The sequence below is a fragment of the Bombus impatiens genome, unplaced genomic scaffold, assembly GCF_000188095.3.
Source record: "Bombus impatiens unplaced genomic scaffold, BIMP_2.2 scf_3474, whole genome shotgun sequence".
NCBI lineage: Eukaryota > Metazoa > Arthropoda > Insecta > Hymenoptera > Apidae > Bombus > Bombus impatiens.
The window spans coordinates 1304788-1322101 of NT_179893.1; the positions used below are offsets into that span (position 1 = coordinate 1304788).

General features: G+C 37.6%; 3 protein-coding genes and 1 long non-coding RNA gene across 14 annotated transcripts in view; 1 reads left to right on the forward strand and 3 right to left on the reverse strand.

Moving 5' to 3' along the window:
- Positions 1–610: 610 nt before the first annotated feature.
- Positions 611–6606, reverse strand: LOC100745921. Its single transcript, XM_012393493.3, has 6 exons — positions 5859–6606; positions 3092–5789; positions 2846–2953; positions 2475–2690; positions 1851–2171; positions 611–1644 (listed from the first exon to the last, which is right to left on the reverse strand). Exons 1-6 carry the CDS (start codon positions 5927–5929, stop codon positions 1489–1491), a joined length of 3570 nt encoding a protein of 1189 aa, XP_012248916.2. The 5' UTR covers positions 5930–6606; the 3' UTR covers positions 611–1488.
- Positions 6607–6649: 43 nt separating this feature from the next.
- Positions 6650–8183, forward strand: LOC100740318. Its single transcript, XM_003494719.4, has 4 exons — positions 6650–7131; positions 7203–7368; positions 7446–7649; positions 7718–8183. Exons 1-4 carry the CDS (start codon positions 6948–6950, stop codon positions 7923–7925), a joined length of 762 nt encoding a protein of 253 aa, XP_003494767.1. The 5' UTR covers positions 6650–6947; the 3' UTR covers positions 7926–8183.
- A 791-nt stretch (positions 8184–8974) lies between these two features.
- On the reverse strand, positions 8975–13008 carry LOC105681957. Its single transcript, XR_001102771.3, has 2 exons — positions 12749–13008; positions 8975–11887 (listed from the first exon to the last, which is right to left on the reverse strand). It is a non-coding gene; the product is annotated as an uncharacterized LOC105681957 (long non-coding RNA).
- A 218-nt stretch (positions 13009–13226) lies between these two features.
- Positions 13227–17314, reverse strand: part of LOC100740443 (casein kinase I) — a 60459-nt gene continuing 56371 nt past the window's right edge. For 4 of the 11 annotated variants that reach the window (XM_012393535.3, XM_024372128.2, XM_024372129.2 and 1 more), the window contains 2 exons: positions 16098–16204; positions 13254–15197 (listed from right to left, as the gene is read on the reverse strand). In XM_012393535.3, the coding sequence (XP_012248958.1) occupies positions 15128–15197; positions 16098–16204 (177 nt within the window). In that variant the 3' untranslated portion in view covers positions 13254–15127. Of the gene's footprint in view, positions 15198–16097; positions 16205–17224; positions 17313–17314 lie in introns of all 11 variants that reach the window. The other 7 variants (XM_012393534.3, XM_012393538.3, XM_012393533.3 and 4 more) reach the window with 4 other exon arrangements.

Sequence of the window (17314 nt, forward strand, 5' to 3'; positions counted from 1 at the left end):
TCGTTTCCCTTCGTCGACTTTTTCGGTGCCCTTTCTGCTTCTTTTTTAAGGTCTTCTTCGCTCGCTTTCTTGTCGTCGTCGTCGTCGTCGTCGTCGTCGTCGTTGTCGTCGTCTTTTCCTTCTCACCCCCTCTTCTTCTCCCGTGGATACTATCTCATGGGAAATCCCTTGAAAAGGAAGCATAAAGAATCACGCAACTAACGTATGAAAAGCAACGTGATACGGTAATTTCTAAAAAAAAATCCGGCCGGAGAGCAGTTCGAATTTTTAAGGCTCGATCGACGAGGCATTGGGAAACTAGAGACTTCGTTTCGTTGCGATTCGTCAAAGGAAAAAGCAACGACGAGGGGATAAATCGCGAAAGAGGCGACATATAGAACTTCGTAGCTTCTTTGCCGGTTTCGATTTTAAGTAGCTTCGGCGTTAAGCTGATGATTCTATGCCGTGTCCCTGCTGTCGTTGGCAGACGGCAACAGGACGCCCGGCTTCTGCGATACATTTCCAATATTCCTCGACGCCTCGTTTGTATTATGTCGCTCGCGGAACTATTGACATCGACAACGAGGACGATTCGTTCGTGGTCAAAGGAATCGGTTGGATTGACATCGGATCGTGTTATTTGCTATTTATTATCGTCGCGCTGAAAGCATCGTTCGTTTTCATTTTGCCAGCGCAAAGTAGGCGAACAGAACACCCGTTAATCATCAGTTTCTCGAATGGAAATCGCTTTCGAATCCTATTTTCATCCCTCGACATATTTTTTATCTCTCCACCGTTCTTGTTTTTCAAAATTCTATTTGCTGTGGCAATATTTTATATTAAATACGCGAGAGTTTATTTGCAACCGTAGGAGATGATGAAAATAACCAGCCGCCCCCACCCCCTGTACCTCGCCTCCAATATTATAACTCTTCGGATATTTCATTTTCCAGTACGATTGAAATCGCTGCTCACTGCCCGATATTCGTGCAAATAATGATATCGAACGGCGCGCTGCGAAATTTCTCGCTGGACGCTACTGATCGCTCCGTAGCTTCGCAGGTTAACCCTTCGTTTCGTACGCAAAAAGGGGATAGATAGAGGTGGGGGATAGGCTTTTGACATCGTGTCATCGGTTGGCCGTATCGGTTACACACAGACATTTCGTTCATTTATAAGCGTAACGGAGGCGAGAAATTCTGAAATGCGGGCCAGTTTCGGATACTCATTTTGTATTCGCCCGACATTTACTGCCACACAATCATATGCAATTAAAATATTCATGCGTCGGTTCGATTTAAACCACCGGCGCACACAGCGACAGTTGGAAGGCTATGAAAATTTCACGGAAATTGAAATAATTCGTTTCGATGCATCGGTATAAAAGGGAAAATCCCGCACAGATACTTGTATGCATATACATCGGTAAGAGCGGTATATTTGTGTGACACAGTGAAAACGAAGAGCAGCAGCGATATAAAGAACGAGACACACACATACGCGCGCGCGTTACGTCGAGACATCGTCACCGTTGATCGCCACTCTCAGACTCTTAATTTGATTAATATCCAGTTCGAGATGCGCGAACTTCTCGTCGTCTTCGATTAGTCTTAAAGAGCTAATATCCATTGATGCGATTTTCGACAAAGCTTGCGGCCGTGGTACCTATAACGATAAGTAAGAGGATTCAGATACATCCGTTAGGAATGTTACGGTATATCCTCGCGCAAACAATGGCTTTCATTATCCGCTGTCTTTAGCACAGCGTCCTGGGTTACGGTACAAGAGTTAATCGGAGAACGAACACCTGACGACGATTTCCTTGATCTATGGAAATTTTATCGTACGATTAATAACGCGGTTGCTGTTACCTCCGGATGCTGTTGTAGCCATTCCACGAATCCTCGTACGCTTCTCAAATCCAATATATCTTTCCAAACGACTTCCATCGTTTCGATATCCTTGGGCACGTTCTCGCATTGCAGCCATTTCTTTCGCACCTGATTATTAGGCGGCACGAATCGAAGCTTCCAAGGCATAGCGGTGCCAAAAGCTTTTACTTTCGCCGATGTTTCTTCCGCTTTCGCGTCTTTCATTACATGCTTCTTCGTCATCGTGAGCTTGCTCGCACCGGGTGTGTTTCTCGTTAAAGCTACCTCTGCAGGTACCACCGGCATTTCCTGGATCGACATCTGTTTGAAAGAAAAAAGAGAACAGATGAAAACAAGGAATAAAGTGTTCAGACGCAATTAAACGAGACAGCTGAGCAAACTTCTCGCGAGATTCAAATGGAAGAGGATGCTTGCTTCCGAAACGTGCTGTTCAAAGTAATTAGAGTCTCGTTGCCGATATTTAACAGGAATTAAATATTCTCCGACTGTACGATCGTTCGTCGCTGTGAATAATCGTTTGCAGGAAGCGAGTAAATATTAGAAAGATTAAAAGCTGTCTCAAGAGCATACGTATAAAGGACATGAACGATATTTCTCTTTAACCTGCATCGCTCTGCAAGCTTCGGCGCTGAAATCGATTTCAAACATATCCCTGAGAACCTCCTCGTCGATGACGTTATCCGTCCCGCCTAAAGTTTCGACCCATTGGCAAAAATCCTTGCATATCTTTCTCATCGAGTTTTCGGCTCTCATTTCCAGCGTAGCGTCCGGATCGTAGCCTTCGAGATCGCGTTCCGTCAAAGGACGCCACGTAACCACCTGACGCGTAAAGAGATTATTCGTCTTTTTTTTTCTTCCCTTTCGACCGACATTTTCTATTTCATTTTCTTTCCCTTTTCTTTTTTTCCTTTTTTTTTTCTTTTTCTCCCTGGCCGTTAGGAGATTACTCTATCGCTATCAGTCCGATATCGCACCTTACGTCTTGGTTTCATCAGAAATAGAGCGTAAGGATTGTATCTACGACGACCCACTTTCTCCTTGTCAGCGAGCGATTCGGTGTCTCTCGGTGTCGGTGGATGCACCTTGATAATTATAAAAAAAGGCTATCTTTAAAAAGACGAACCAAAGTGGAGCAACTTGTTAAACTAAAAATAGTGAGCGCACGATACGAGGACGTTTGCTCTCTGCTTTAAAAGAACAGACGGTAATATCAAACGTACTTCTAAACTATCATGCGTGGACAACGTGTCTTCGGTAATTTGCGTTTTACCGATGTCGAACGGATCTTCGAACACAGCTTCCCTCTTCTTTGGAAGCTGTTCCGGCATTCCCAGCAAAGGTGCGACGAGATTGTAAGTCTTTCGAGGTAGGACACGTCTGAGGAGACGGGAATTACACACGGGTGGCTGATTGACGGAGAAGGATAAGTTAGAGGGGAATTTATCAGCATACAAATAACGTTTAGAATCGACTAATAACCTTGTCAAATTCGTAATCATCTTATTACGTTCTTTCACGTTCGAATCGGCGTTCTCGTTATCGTTCTTTAATCGTTCCGAAAATTCTTTGCACAATATTTCCAACATATCTATCGACGAAACGTTCTCATCGAGATTTTTCAAAATTTCTACGATCTCGTGCGGTTGCGTAAGCGGCAATTTCGTCCGGGCTCTCGCGAAATCCGTAGCGGATAATGTTTTCAAAAGGTTGTCGTCGCGAGTAGCGTCCAATTCTCGTAATGCGGCGTTCGACGCGTCCCGATCTATTTCCGAGCTATTGGACGCGGTATCCATCGATACAGAAAAACCAGCGAAACTAGTTTCCTTTCTGAGAACGTGTCGTTGCTTTGCCGTACTTGCTTCGCCATTTCCAAGCATCAGTTTGTCCAGCACGGATTTTGCTTTCGTTAAAGGAGGCGGAGGTGGCTTCTCGTCCTCGCCTGTTTCGCCCTTCTCAAGGACTTCTCCAGGCACGGCTCTTGATCTTGCCGAAATGTCGCCGTAAATATCGATAGAAACGCTTTTCTTCAATGGCATCGACTCGAGCAAGGCAATTCGATCTTGCAAAGTCGTCGGTTTTCTGCTTCTTAAAGCTCGCAGGGGCTCTAAGCTCGGCCTGAAATTCGTGGGGGCATGACAGGGTACTAAGTATTTCGGCTTAGGTAGATCGTCGCTGACCGAAACTACAATCGAATCGTCTTCATCGGAGCTTATGCTGCGAGACGAAGAGGGAACCTTCGTTCGTTCCAGTGACGTAACACGCGTAACATCTATCGTAGCTTCGTTTAAATTCGTCAAAGTCGTGTCATCGTCTTGTCGATCCTCTTTGGCTTTCTTCGCGATCACATTAGACGAAGGCTCTGACTCTGAGATACTTTTTCCCTCCTCTTCGTCCTTTAGTCCTTTCCCTACTTGGTCTTCTTCGAGAGAGTAAGTGGCATCCGCAATCTCGACCACGTTTTCAAAGTCATCAGATTCGACGAATGCAACGTCGCATTCAAATCTAAGGTCCGCCTTATCAACTTGGTCGGTCAAAACTCTTTCCACTTGGTCCTCGAAGTTTGGTATGTTCAGAGAACTCGAGTCGCTATCTTCTAACGAATCCGTGGGTGATATCACTTTCGTGTCTTCTGCGATGATTCTTCGCAAAGCGGTTCTAGGTAGAGATACTTTTCGTTGCACCGGAGTTTCGAACAATTTATACATACACGGTAAACATTTGTCGCGATTCCTCCTTGGGAAACTGGATAATTTTGGAATTGACGAAAGAATACGACTCGATGGATTTTCCCGGTTCTCCGGGTAGACGAATTCTGGACTTGGCCCTGATGTGTAACGCGATCCCGTAGAAATGGTTCTTGAAATTGTCTCGTCGGATTTCAAAGATGGACATTGGACGTCGGTGCGCGTGAATTCTGAATCCTCGAGCGACTTCTCTTCAGAAATCGTCTGCAAATCGTGAACATTTGAAGATTCTTCGCTTTGCTTATCTTTCTCGATGCGTTTAATCCTTGGGAGCTCTCGTTTTCCATCGTCACTCGCGAAAGAACCGTCTCTTAATTTCAAAACTTGTTCTTCTTGCAGATTGTCGAAAGGTTTGAATTTGAAATCCAGATCTTTGTTCTTCGTTAAACGCTTCAACGCCTTGTAGGCAAAACGAGCGGAATACTTTAAGTAATCTTCATCCGTTAATGTGTCTTCATTTTCTTCTTTGATTTGATTCGTCGTAGATCGAAAATCTGCCACAAGTTTCTTATCTTCTGCTTTGACAATTTTGTGGCGTGTTCGATCCCTCGTCTCGCGGTCTTCTTCGTCCAGTAATCTTAAATGTTTCTGTAATTTTTTCAGTTTCAATCGCAGATCAGACGTCGTAGGGTATGCACCGAGAATTGGTAGAGTCGGGAAATTTTCTCCTTGTACCTTCCGTTCATTTTGGACACTGAAAGAAGTCCGAATATGATCCATTTTACCTGGGCGAATTTTCCGGAAACTAGGTTGAGGATCGTGGCTATCTAATTTTGGAATTCGTACAACTTTAGACGATGTGGTAAGGCAAGCCGTTGTATCCAAACTTTTTGGAGCAGCTCGAAACGATCCCTTTAGTATCGATTTTGGATACGATTTCGTGGCGTCGCAATTCCAATACCTATTCGACTTAAAGTTTGACCTTATGGGAAGCAATTTGTGCAAAGAATTATCGGATGCATCGCAATCGTCTGAGTAAGAGTTAGAAAAAAAATTCCGATTAGATATTTTATCCTGAATATCCGAATTAAGATCAATAAGTTGTGAATCGTTTTTGGAAAAGGTACGATAGGATAATTGAAGGGAAGGGTTTCTTACTGTGATCAGTCTCTTCTCTTCGTCGTCGCAGAATTTCTCCCAGTATTCCTTCGATTTTGCAATCGGATATTCCCATCTGCCAATAAATGAAATTTTTGTCAAATCTATTCACACTAATGTAGAAGTAGTTCCGTAAGTTACGCACCTTTTTCCAGTGATCTTCTTACTTCTGCAATCGTTCTGCTTCTTAGATTCCCGTCTGCACGAGCCACTCATGTTGCGAAAATCTCGAATATATTTAAACGTGTACACGTTCACTATCTATTTACAAGGAATATTTTTAAACCTAACCATTAACCTTACGTCTACGAAGTTTCTTCAAATATTTGATTTCAATTATCGATCAAACAAATTTTGACCAAATTCAGGACATACATACACATGTCGAGAATGTGACGATGTTCTACAGGGTTTACATTGTATACTAATTGTATAGAGAATACCGTACGAAGATATGTCATCGAGTTTCTAACCGATCGACAGTCGTAGAGTATTGTTAGACGTAGTAACAGCAGTTTTCTTCTTTTAATTCGTTACCTCTTAACGTGGCCTTTTCTGATTGTGACAGGGTCAGCACCGTCACAAATTCCATGTGGATCATACATATATTTATATTTATTATACTACGTGCATATGGTTTGAAATTCTATCTATTTCAGTCACTGATTGTATCATACAATAACCTGATAAAAGACTTAATTCAAATCGGTACTATACTCAATCGATAATATCGCATGTGACATGAAAATGATAAGGATGTCAGGCGACACATGAGACACGAGAAAGTATTGCAGGTCACATCTATTCTGTGTCGCGTTTGTCATTCTATCAGTGATTCTAGTACTCTACTGGATCGATAACATCGCATGTGACACGAAAATGGTAAGTTCAGGTAAACCCCAAAACGTCGTACTCGAAAAAGCATTGCATATCACGTTTATTCTGTACCTCGTCTATTATATTACAAAAAAATAACTATTTAGATCAAATTTTTCATAATTCTATCCTTTTATATATTAGGCCATAGTAATGTAGAAATAACTTTTTTTTTTTTAAATAAATGTAACTCTTCTTAGAAACCCTGTCTTATTACAAACTAAAACTTACCAGTTACAGAAATCTAGGAACTTTTTGATATTTGATGGTTGTGGCAGAATGGTTGTAACCATAAAGAAATGCTCATTACAAACTAATATGTAATAATAATTACCTTGTTTTTTATTTATATTACAAAATGTCAGAATTCGGTGATTTAATAAATGCTGTTGCATGCTTGAATAAAAGTGTTTCCAATTTTCCAATTGGAGCGATATCGATAGAAGATTTTAAACCAGTTGAAGAAAAAATTACAGCCACACGAGAATTATTGAAGTGTCTAAATGCCAAGTTATTGATACTTAAAGCACAACATGATTTTTGTATGCCATAAAATTATTACATACCAACCAGACCTTGATGGTGTAAATATTATGTCCTACCATAATTTTAGATACAGCAACTGAAGAACCAGTGGAAGATCTAAGAGACACAGTAACAAATTTGCATGAAGCAACAGCGAGTTCTCTTATAACTAATACAGCGATTAAACTATGTCTTCATTCCCATAGCATTCAAGCTATTTTGGAAGGCAAAGAAGGTAACAGTGATATGCAAAGGTATAAAGAATCAAACAATCTAATCTTGAAAATTTAGAATTGAAAGAAAATATTTAACTGTTCTAATATGTTTCTAGAAAAATTTATGCATATATGCGTAAGCTTTTTAGTTTGAACGACAATATTTTAATAATACAAAAGGAAATAGACAATGCGATAAAGGAGCAGTTAGAATTAAAAATTCAATGTCGCAATGCATTGTTTGAGCACAAACAATTTTTGAAGGAACAGGAGGAAATATGCAACAAAAAACTAAAAGAAATGAACCCTGAGTTAGCAATGTAAGTACATATGCGCTTAATAATACATTAGTGAGATTTTTAACTCAAATTTTACTAAATGTTTTCAGAAATAAGGAAAAAATAAATAGAACTATAAGAAAGATTAATATAATGAAAAAATTAATTGTAAATTTTATTGCTGCTTCTAATCATATGTTATATAAAGATCCATTTTTTGTAAAAATGCTAGAAGAACATAGAGAGCTAGTTAATATTGAAACAGTGCTAAAAATGTGTCAAAGTAATTTTGAGAGCAAAGAAAATAAAAGCAGCTAAATATTTAAAAGAATAATATTTATGTAACATTTTATATCATTTATTACTTTTGTACTTTAGCTTGTACTATATTTTTTATGCAACAATATTTCAATTAAGAACAAGATTTCAAATAAAACATACTACAGTACTTTTTAAATAAAACACTTTTGCTATTATTAGGTACAAACTTTTTTGTTAATGTAATGTAAATACTAAGATCATTGTAAAGGATGAAGAAACTTTAAAGCACATCGTGTATCATTTTCTTTTGTTTTATAGAAGAAATGTATATGAAATGAAAATTCTTAAAACAAAATAAAAAAACTTAAAAATTAGATCTTTTGTATTCTCTCTATTTACCGCATACTAATATAACTTGAAGCTTTGGAAACAAGTTCTTTTTCTACAATATGCGTTGAAAAAGAGAATAAAAGAAGCTCCAAATGTGTAGTCAAGTAGTCAATTTGCATAGTCAAAATAAAAACATACAAGAAATCCAGTAAGAACTTCTTTTGTTTGACTAAGTGCGCAGGCACAACGCTTATTTACAGGAAAAAATTTTCGCGCAATTTCAATGTCTTTTTCAAATTCTATTAAAGCGATTTTTATCAGACGGTTTTATGTGTACATATATATATATATATATATATATACACACACATATACATATACATATATATATACATAAATATATATGGTATATATATATATATTAATCGATAAATAACAATTCGTAAGCCAGTGATTACGAATTAAAAGATAGGATTTCAATCACAGCTTACAAGTACGATAGAAATGTATTATGTAGGGGAGAGAGGTGCACATTTGTTGACAAAACTAATGAGGACATGATCCATCTTGTAAATTACATTATATCATCTATATTACGTGAATTTAACGCGTGAAATTTTTATGGTCCGGTGTGTCTTTCAGTCTCGTGTTTTTTCACCATTAGGATGCAAACCGCTCTCCGCCCCTCGTATTCCAACGCTTGCTGGCGTAAACACAGAATCCATCGGAATAGTACTCAAACAATTTAATTTCTATGTACATTAATCTTCTTTTTTTTTTTATCTTTAATAGATTATTAGTTTCGTAAGTGGAAAGAAAACGAATCCACTAATAGAATAACAAAAGCACGTTAAAAGTGAACAATGTCGTTCCATTAATATAATAGAATATTCTCGCTCAAAAACTTCAGACGTCATTGTCTTTGTGTTTGTAGACATGTACGAAATGGACAAAATATCTTCGGAAAGCATCTTCGATACTTTTAAATTGTCTCTATAAATTAGAAAATGGAATAATTCATTAGCAATTTCCATACTCTTCTTCGTTCGATTTCGTCACAAAGAACACATTCACTTCTCACTGGCATCATTTATGATTACGCGGTAATAAAATTAGTCGATCACTGCCGTTGCGAGACAGTGGTAATTACTGTAGTAACAATACAGCTTAGTAATCGCCATTATTGATATTGTTTATGCATATATGTATATGTATATATAATCTGAAGCTGATACATGTCCGGATATCCGACATTTCACATATTTTAACTTTTCGTGTTTCCGTGTGCGTACTTCTATATCCATTCCAATAATTCTTATTTACAAAAATGAATCGTCGCCCGATTTTTATTTTTTCTTTCCATAGCATAACGTCTCCTCACTATATCGATAAACTTCTCAAAATTTCTATAACGTCATCAATCACACTCATTACATGGGCATACTATCATAATGCACATGAGCTGCCAATTCCATATAAATGGCAAATAATCATCGAACACAAGCTGCAGAATGCTTTAACAACGAATACATGCTACACAAACTTTTATAATAATAATTAAAACCGTACATTATCTAGATCATGTTCGCAGAGCGAAATGTATCACGTGAAAAATTCACTTAAAAAAAAAAAAAAAAAAAAAACGCGACACATTGATTAACATATTAGCTAGAATTGAATGCGTTTTTTTTTCTTTTTAAATAAATGTTACTAACATTCCAAGGCAAATATTTTAAAGACAGATCAAAATTTAATAATAGCTTTACAAACTTTAGCCCTTGCCTTACAATGAAAACGAATTGGAAATACATGTAATGGAACAATTAAAGAAGATACCAGTTCCATGCACAGAATGCACACAAAAAATAGTCAGGATTAAAGAAATAATTAAGGAACAAGTCTTGTATAATCGATACAAGAAAAGAAAATATCAAGTAAATTTTTCAACACATGAATAAAATTAATAAATTCCACTTTGTATTAATTACAAAACAAACGATTGAAAAAAGAAACGCAACGGAAATCACGTATCCTCTACGGATTGATTTGCGATCAGCTCGAGTCTTGCTGTAACATGACCGCCTGTCGTTCTCATAATTGAAAAACGAACGATAAGTCGCGAGTTGTAGCAACTCATTAAAAGCGAGGAAATGAAAGACACATACATACATTGATCTCGGTCCGATCTATTCGCACCATTTTACAAATATACAAATAATCGTTTTCAAACTCAATCATTGTTCTATCATTAGTAATGGACGATCGAATTCGTCATTGGGACGAGCATAACAACCTTTTCTATACGAAGTACAAGAATGAATAAGAAAACAAAAATATCGTTAAGAAAAGGGGACATACATCCCGAATAAGATAAGGAAACATTTTCTTAATCGCTCACAACCATACTTAACCAGCAGTCAGTCGTGTTGTATTTAAAAACTGGTGACACATGAAAAATCGACTAAAAAAAAGACTACAAGCTAAATTGCAACATAGTTGCAGCATAATCACGCCAACGATATGTGGCTGGATAGCGATATAAATACGGAGACTCTCTCGTTTCCACAAGATTCACTCGCGCAGTTTTCTTTCTTTCTTTCTTTCTTTCACACGTTCTCACTTTCATTCTCTTGCGTGTGCTCCCTTCCTCCCTCCTCTCACGGAGATAACTCCGTTCCTTAATTTTGGAATTCATTACTAATATATACCCTAATCGCGAAATTTGGTGTGTGTGCATATGTTTGTATGTGTATGTTTGTGTCGTATATGTTCCATCGAGAGATCATGCTTACAAACGATACTAGTAACGAAAAAGTAAGAAAACGTAAGAGGCATTAGCTTCTTAAGCATTCGAGTAACACGAAGATTCGTTCTCTTTCCACATGAAAGCATACACACTGGAGGACAACGGGATCTCCTTCCTCTTCTCTTTGTCTTTCCATCACTCTGGTACTCTGAATTTGTTCTCTTTCACTCCGCCAATCGATACCTCTTTTCTATGTTTTCTCTAGGTCTTACATTACCGCGCTCATTCTCTCCTTCCGTCGTAGCATTTGCATTCGCACTCTTTCGCTGTATACAAATCTACCGTCCGATTGTTCGACATTTACTTGCGCTGGCAAGCTTATAAAAGGAACAATATTCTCGGTACATACTCAGTGGGAAGATACAGATAATAACGAGAAAGGAAATCCACAAAGTTAATAGGTTTAGTTCTCATCTCCATTTAAGCGTATTACTTCAAGACATCCGACGGCCAATAACAGCGTAATACATACAGGTGTGAAGAAGCTAGCGACATAACGTTTCTTTGTTAGTTTCTCTTTTTTTTTTTTTTTGTTTTTTCGTTTTTACATAAATCGTGATACATTCTCTCCTTTCCTTTAGTTTGCAATCTTTCTCTCTCTCTCTCTCTCTCTCTCTCTCTCTAGTGCACCGCTCTCTCGCTTTCGTTCTAAGTACATCGAACGTTTCGTCGTCGGATGTGCTTGGCCAATAATTAATGGATACAACGTGTACGGGCACTCACGGTACGCTAACACGGTACATCGGTATGGCTCGGCAGTGGTACGCAATCGTTGGCCAGACTAGTAGAAGTTCGGACCTTCAGACACGGTAAAGTTAGTACTCGCCGTCTTCACGCGCAGACAAGTGACAGTCTGTCGATTACATCGCCTCTTAAAATATTCCTGTAAGAAGAAAAACATCTTTGCTAGTCAGCCGATTAAACAACTGTCGATGTTGTTTAACAATTCTCTCTAGTTGATCAATCGATTGCGTTTTGTTACAAATTCATTTGGCGAAGTACTGCCCGAATAGACAAGATTTTACTGTGGAAGAAAATGATGGAAAAGACACGTCACAAAGACATCTAATCTGCCCTTTCTTTACTTTCTTTATCAGTCAACAATTATCTAACGGGATGTAATGACATTACAGCAATAGTTTCATTTTTCACTATCATTATTGCCTTTATCAGTTAAATGGTGTATTTGCTTCTGCCTTTACTACTATACTTATAACGATACATGTGTTTACTTTCAAATAGCAATCTTTTGTACATCTATGAAGTAATACTAAGTTATTGGGAATATTTATAGATAATAATATTGTTAGAAAATCTATCGCTTCTTATATAACTTCTTTATATAACTCCACTTTGTCATACAAACAATTAGTAAAAAATAAAAGGACATATTTTTCCGCGACCACGGTACATACTTTTCGAGAATTTTATAACTTCTCAAAAAGGATTTTATTATCTTAATATCTACGTTCCGTATGTCGTAACATGTATCGTCAGGGAATCCTCCAGGAAAATTTAATATCAAGATATACAGAAAACTCGAGACCAAGAAGTAATTCAATTTTTTATTATTAATCAGCCTGCAAATAAACGAACAATACAAGTTTCTCAATTCATAATATGTCTGCACGAGTAAAACGAATAAATTCGTTAGAAACGTATAATTTCCTTCAACGACGTACTTAACGATGTTGAAAATTTGTAACAAAACATCCGATACTATCAACACATCAAATGTTCTTACTTGCTCGTTTAATCGGCAAGGCTGACAAGATCCTTTTCCCCTTCGCCATCGCGCGCATATTTTCACGTTAAGTAATCTCTTCACTGCTTGGGTGCATTTTCAGAACATCCACGGGAATTTGCATATATCACATCGTAACGCTCTTCTTCTCGTAACTTCGTGGCACAAACATATTAAATAAGCTCTCGAGAAAGTTTTCCACAAAGTAAGTGCACAGTACTGTATAACTATGTCACGTACAGTTTTATATTCCTTTTTCTGTCTCTCTCTCCCTCTCTCTCTCTCTCTCCCTCTCTGTCTCTCTCCCTCCCTCTCTCTCTATTTTCTTTTGGTTTTAAATCCAGTTGTGTTCGCGTTGATCTAGCAGACAACGATTCGTTCCAAGGAAATTCTGTTTTATTTTCTTTTGTAGAGTTAAACAGAGACGGTAAAAGTTTGTATTTTTATTGCTTTAAAATCAAACCTATATTGATGTATATTCAATTACAAGCATACTTTGGTTCTCTTTTTTTTTGTTACATTTCTAATAATTATCTTTGTTTAAACACGTGTGTTTCAAGAATAAAAAAATTACTCCGAAATGAACGAGTCCTTTTATAGACGCTAAGATACGATTCAAGAAAGTTTCCCGAATCTTCGTGTTTTGGGTAGAACACGGATCAACTGTGTCGAATACATGTGTATAATTTGTTGATCTACGTCCTATTCAATTTTCACGGTAGATATTAGAATCTACAGAGGAAAATTTGTAATTTCTCTTTTCTTTGTGTTTCGATATGTTATGTAAAATGTAATTTGAATGATTTCTGCGACGTATAGCTTTTACGTGATAAATTCACGGAAGGCATGAAACCGAAATCGAACTGCTTAGAATTACGATCACTTTTATATCGCTCCATTTCCAGGATATATATTGATAATTTGAACAGTCACTCTGTTATACGAAGCTCGGTAAATGATATGCGACTAACTAAAACAATCGATATAAAGCATATGCAGCTCCGTAGCAAAATAGTTCTCGATATATTTTATGTACAGTCAGTGTAATGTTTTCACGTATAATCGTGTACTTATATAGAATAACGACAGGCAGTGTAGGCGTAAAATAAAATTAGTTAAAAATTGTTAACTAAAATACGGTGAGTGCAATTTAGCACGTATCCGTTGCTACCTACAGATAGCGTTAATACTGTTATACCTCGTGTACCGTACAAGATGAACTTAAAAGGATATAATCTTCCATTAAACAAGAAACTACTTGTCAAACTCTCAGCGTCGGCGAAAAGACAAAACGTTTGGAAGATTCGAATGTGAAACGATGAAATCGAAAGATACGCGCGAAAATGATACGTGAATTTCAATCCTACTCGATCGTCTGCTTCTCGTGATCGTCGAAGGGAAAATAAGAAAAAGTTAACTGAAACGATCACGAACTTGAAAAACGTTGTCCTACTGAACGTGCTTGTAACTGATCGGAGTTAAGCATACGCGAACGCGTTTACCTTTTCAGTTTCATGCCTTTCCAGTCGATCAGACTTCACAAGTAATTTGTTTATAAAGTTCGATACAAGCAGGAGTACGCTACGCTCGTTATCCGGGACTTTGAGTAAAATGAGATCTCAGCTTCAATTTTTTTTTTTTTTTTACGATTTAATACACGTATCGTAACACATTTTTGCAATGACGGCGTGTTGAAAAGTGCGCCACCGCGGTACAAGATGAAGGAGTCGTAGGCACAAAACGCGTTCTTTCACCATCGGCACGTCAATTCCTTACTGTTATACGCGTATAGTAACGTAGGTGGAGCGATTTACCAGTACTAAACGGTTGGGATCGACGGTTAAAATTATCCTCAGTCAGCAGTGACAAGTTTACAGTGTATTCGGTAACATCGACGTTAATAAACGATGTTTGATTCGTTTTAAACGATGATCGTAGACGAAGTGACAATAATAATCAGCTAAACGATAATAATAATAAAATAATAAAATAATATAATAATAATATAATATTAATAATAATCGTAATAATAATTGTAAGAACGAAAAGAAGAAGAGCAAAGTTAATCGTGGTAATAATAACGATAATAATAGCAATAATAATAGCAGTAATAATGATGGCTGTGTGGTGGTTTTAATTTGATAACGACGGCGACATGACATCGTGACGATGGTGTGCAGCACCGAATCTTGAGAAGCGGGTCGACTTCCGGCATGTAGCAAGGTAACGGCCTCCCTCATTCCGGATCAACTGCAGCTTTTTCTTGTCCACGGGTTTCTTCGCGCACTGCCGCAACACGTTTCCCAAAAAAAAACTTTATCTGCACTTCTGTTACACGCGCACTGTATTGTCCCCCCCAAGACTGACGATAACAGACAGTCACTTTTGTCTTCCACTTTTCTTCTTCTTCCGCTTGAAGAAACAACAGCATCTGCAAATAAACCAAACACTAATAGGACTTAGAGTCGTCTTCTTTTGATCGCCTTACTCTATGACACCAACATGCAGCACGACAAGGCATTCTAAAGCGGCGACAAACCGAGTTCTTTTCTCAAATCAATTTGCTAAAGTATTAAATTCCAAACGAACAATCGACACACAGGCCACTCGTCAAATAAAAAAAACATAGAGGAACAAAAAGGCAAACAATGGATCTAGGATTACGGTTACGGCTGGTTATAGAGTTTGATTAGAATCGAAATCGTCATGTGTAAAGTCCATATTCTCTTCTTGACTTTAAAGTACATCCGTTACATCGTATATTATGAAACAAAGCAAAGATCATCGAAGTAAAAAAGAAATGAATATTGCAAATAACGTATAACAAGATTAGATAGATAAGGAAAGTCATCGAATATTATATTTTGCCTTTATGTTGCACAAAAGAAAATTCTTTAATGGCCACTTATATCGTGATATTGAAGCAAGTTCAGGAATCGGTCTAGGATCGGCAGTGGACGTAGGAGGGTATAAACTTCGACGTATCATCTTTCCGCATCCACGACAATGCATTTTTGTCGTCGAACATTTCTTTCTGAAATAGGACAGAGAGGACATTTAACACGTATCATGCAAAAAATACTGGTAATACCAAGATTAAAACTGTACAACGAGACAAGGATGTAACTTTTCTATTAATTATCTATCGTATTAGTGTACTCTGTTCAACGTTGGCTTATATTTTTTTTTCTAATACAGTCTTATGCTTCTAATACGTCACATATTCATGCACTAGTTATAGAAGCGTTATTGCCTCGATCTTAATTTATCTTTCGCTTATCAAGGAGAGTTAGCAATCTACTAGTCATACAAAAAGAAAGAAAATATATAAAGCAATCGCAATACTAACTTGGTTTCGTCGACCATGTCCACTTCTTGAGGTGCTGTGATTGGCGTATTAGAATGTCCTGCAGTAGGATCATCATTGGCTAGTTCTCCATTCGTCGAGGACACCACCTAAATACATAACAACGTTATCACCCGAAAGATCGGTTCTACATACATAGACTACTAAAGGATAATCAATTAGTTAAAACAAAAATCTATATCCTCGATATCGATATCTCAAATATGAAATCTTACGATTCCTACCATGAGTTTGAAATATAAAATGCACAGAAAAATACTCTACCAAACTAATACGAAATAGGTGACAAAGATATCTTTATAAACATATACACGTGTATAGATAAATTTCTACGTCGAAGGTCCAAGCCCATAATTTACATCAATCAACAAATATTTGTAAGGCGTCGTTAATTAAACTCTAAAAATATGGTATAGCTGATCAACTTGGTTAACAAATTACTTGTTTTTACTCGCGTCAATTATGTTCTCTCGAACTTCGGGAAAACATGGGAATAAAGAACAAGAGAAAGAGAAGACACGATTATGGAAATGAAGTGAAGACTGGATTAGTGAAGTAGTAACTGAATTAGAAGTGAATCGATCAACGAAACAAACGTTCGCATGCGGCAACAAACCAATTTGCATAAACTTCTAACTGACCATAATCCGGCGTTGCTTTGTCTAGAAATAGAGCGAACGGTTTACTTCGTGGACGCGTCTGCACGTCACCTTCTCGGGCTAAGAAAATGGGGGAACAAAGGCGACAGATGGATAACACGGGCAGGAGGTGCGCTGTCTCTTCCTATTCAAACGTAAACTTACGCTTAAGAGTTCATCGCACGAGATGAATGACATTACAGACACAAGGCGTGATGTTACTTTCTTTTTTTACTGTTACAAAATCAACACACTTTTGTTTCGCTAAAAATATTGTGCAAAAAGACAAAGTCATGTTCGAAATAACATTACTAAAATTATTTATCAATGAAATGGAAATTATAGATCAAACGGATGAAAAACACATAACAGAAGAGAAGAAGAAGAAAGGAAAAGAAAGTGGCTTTTGGATAGGTAAGTGAAATAGATGGGCACAATGGATTGTACAAAGGATTGGCAGGGTTCACTCACCTGTACAGAACCGTGCCTATCAGCGGGTGTCAATGTACCACCAGCTCCTGATTGCTTCGCAGTATCTGTCCTCGAGGTTCCCACCCATTT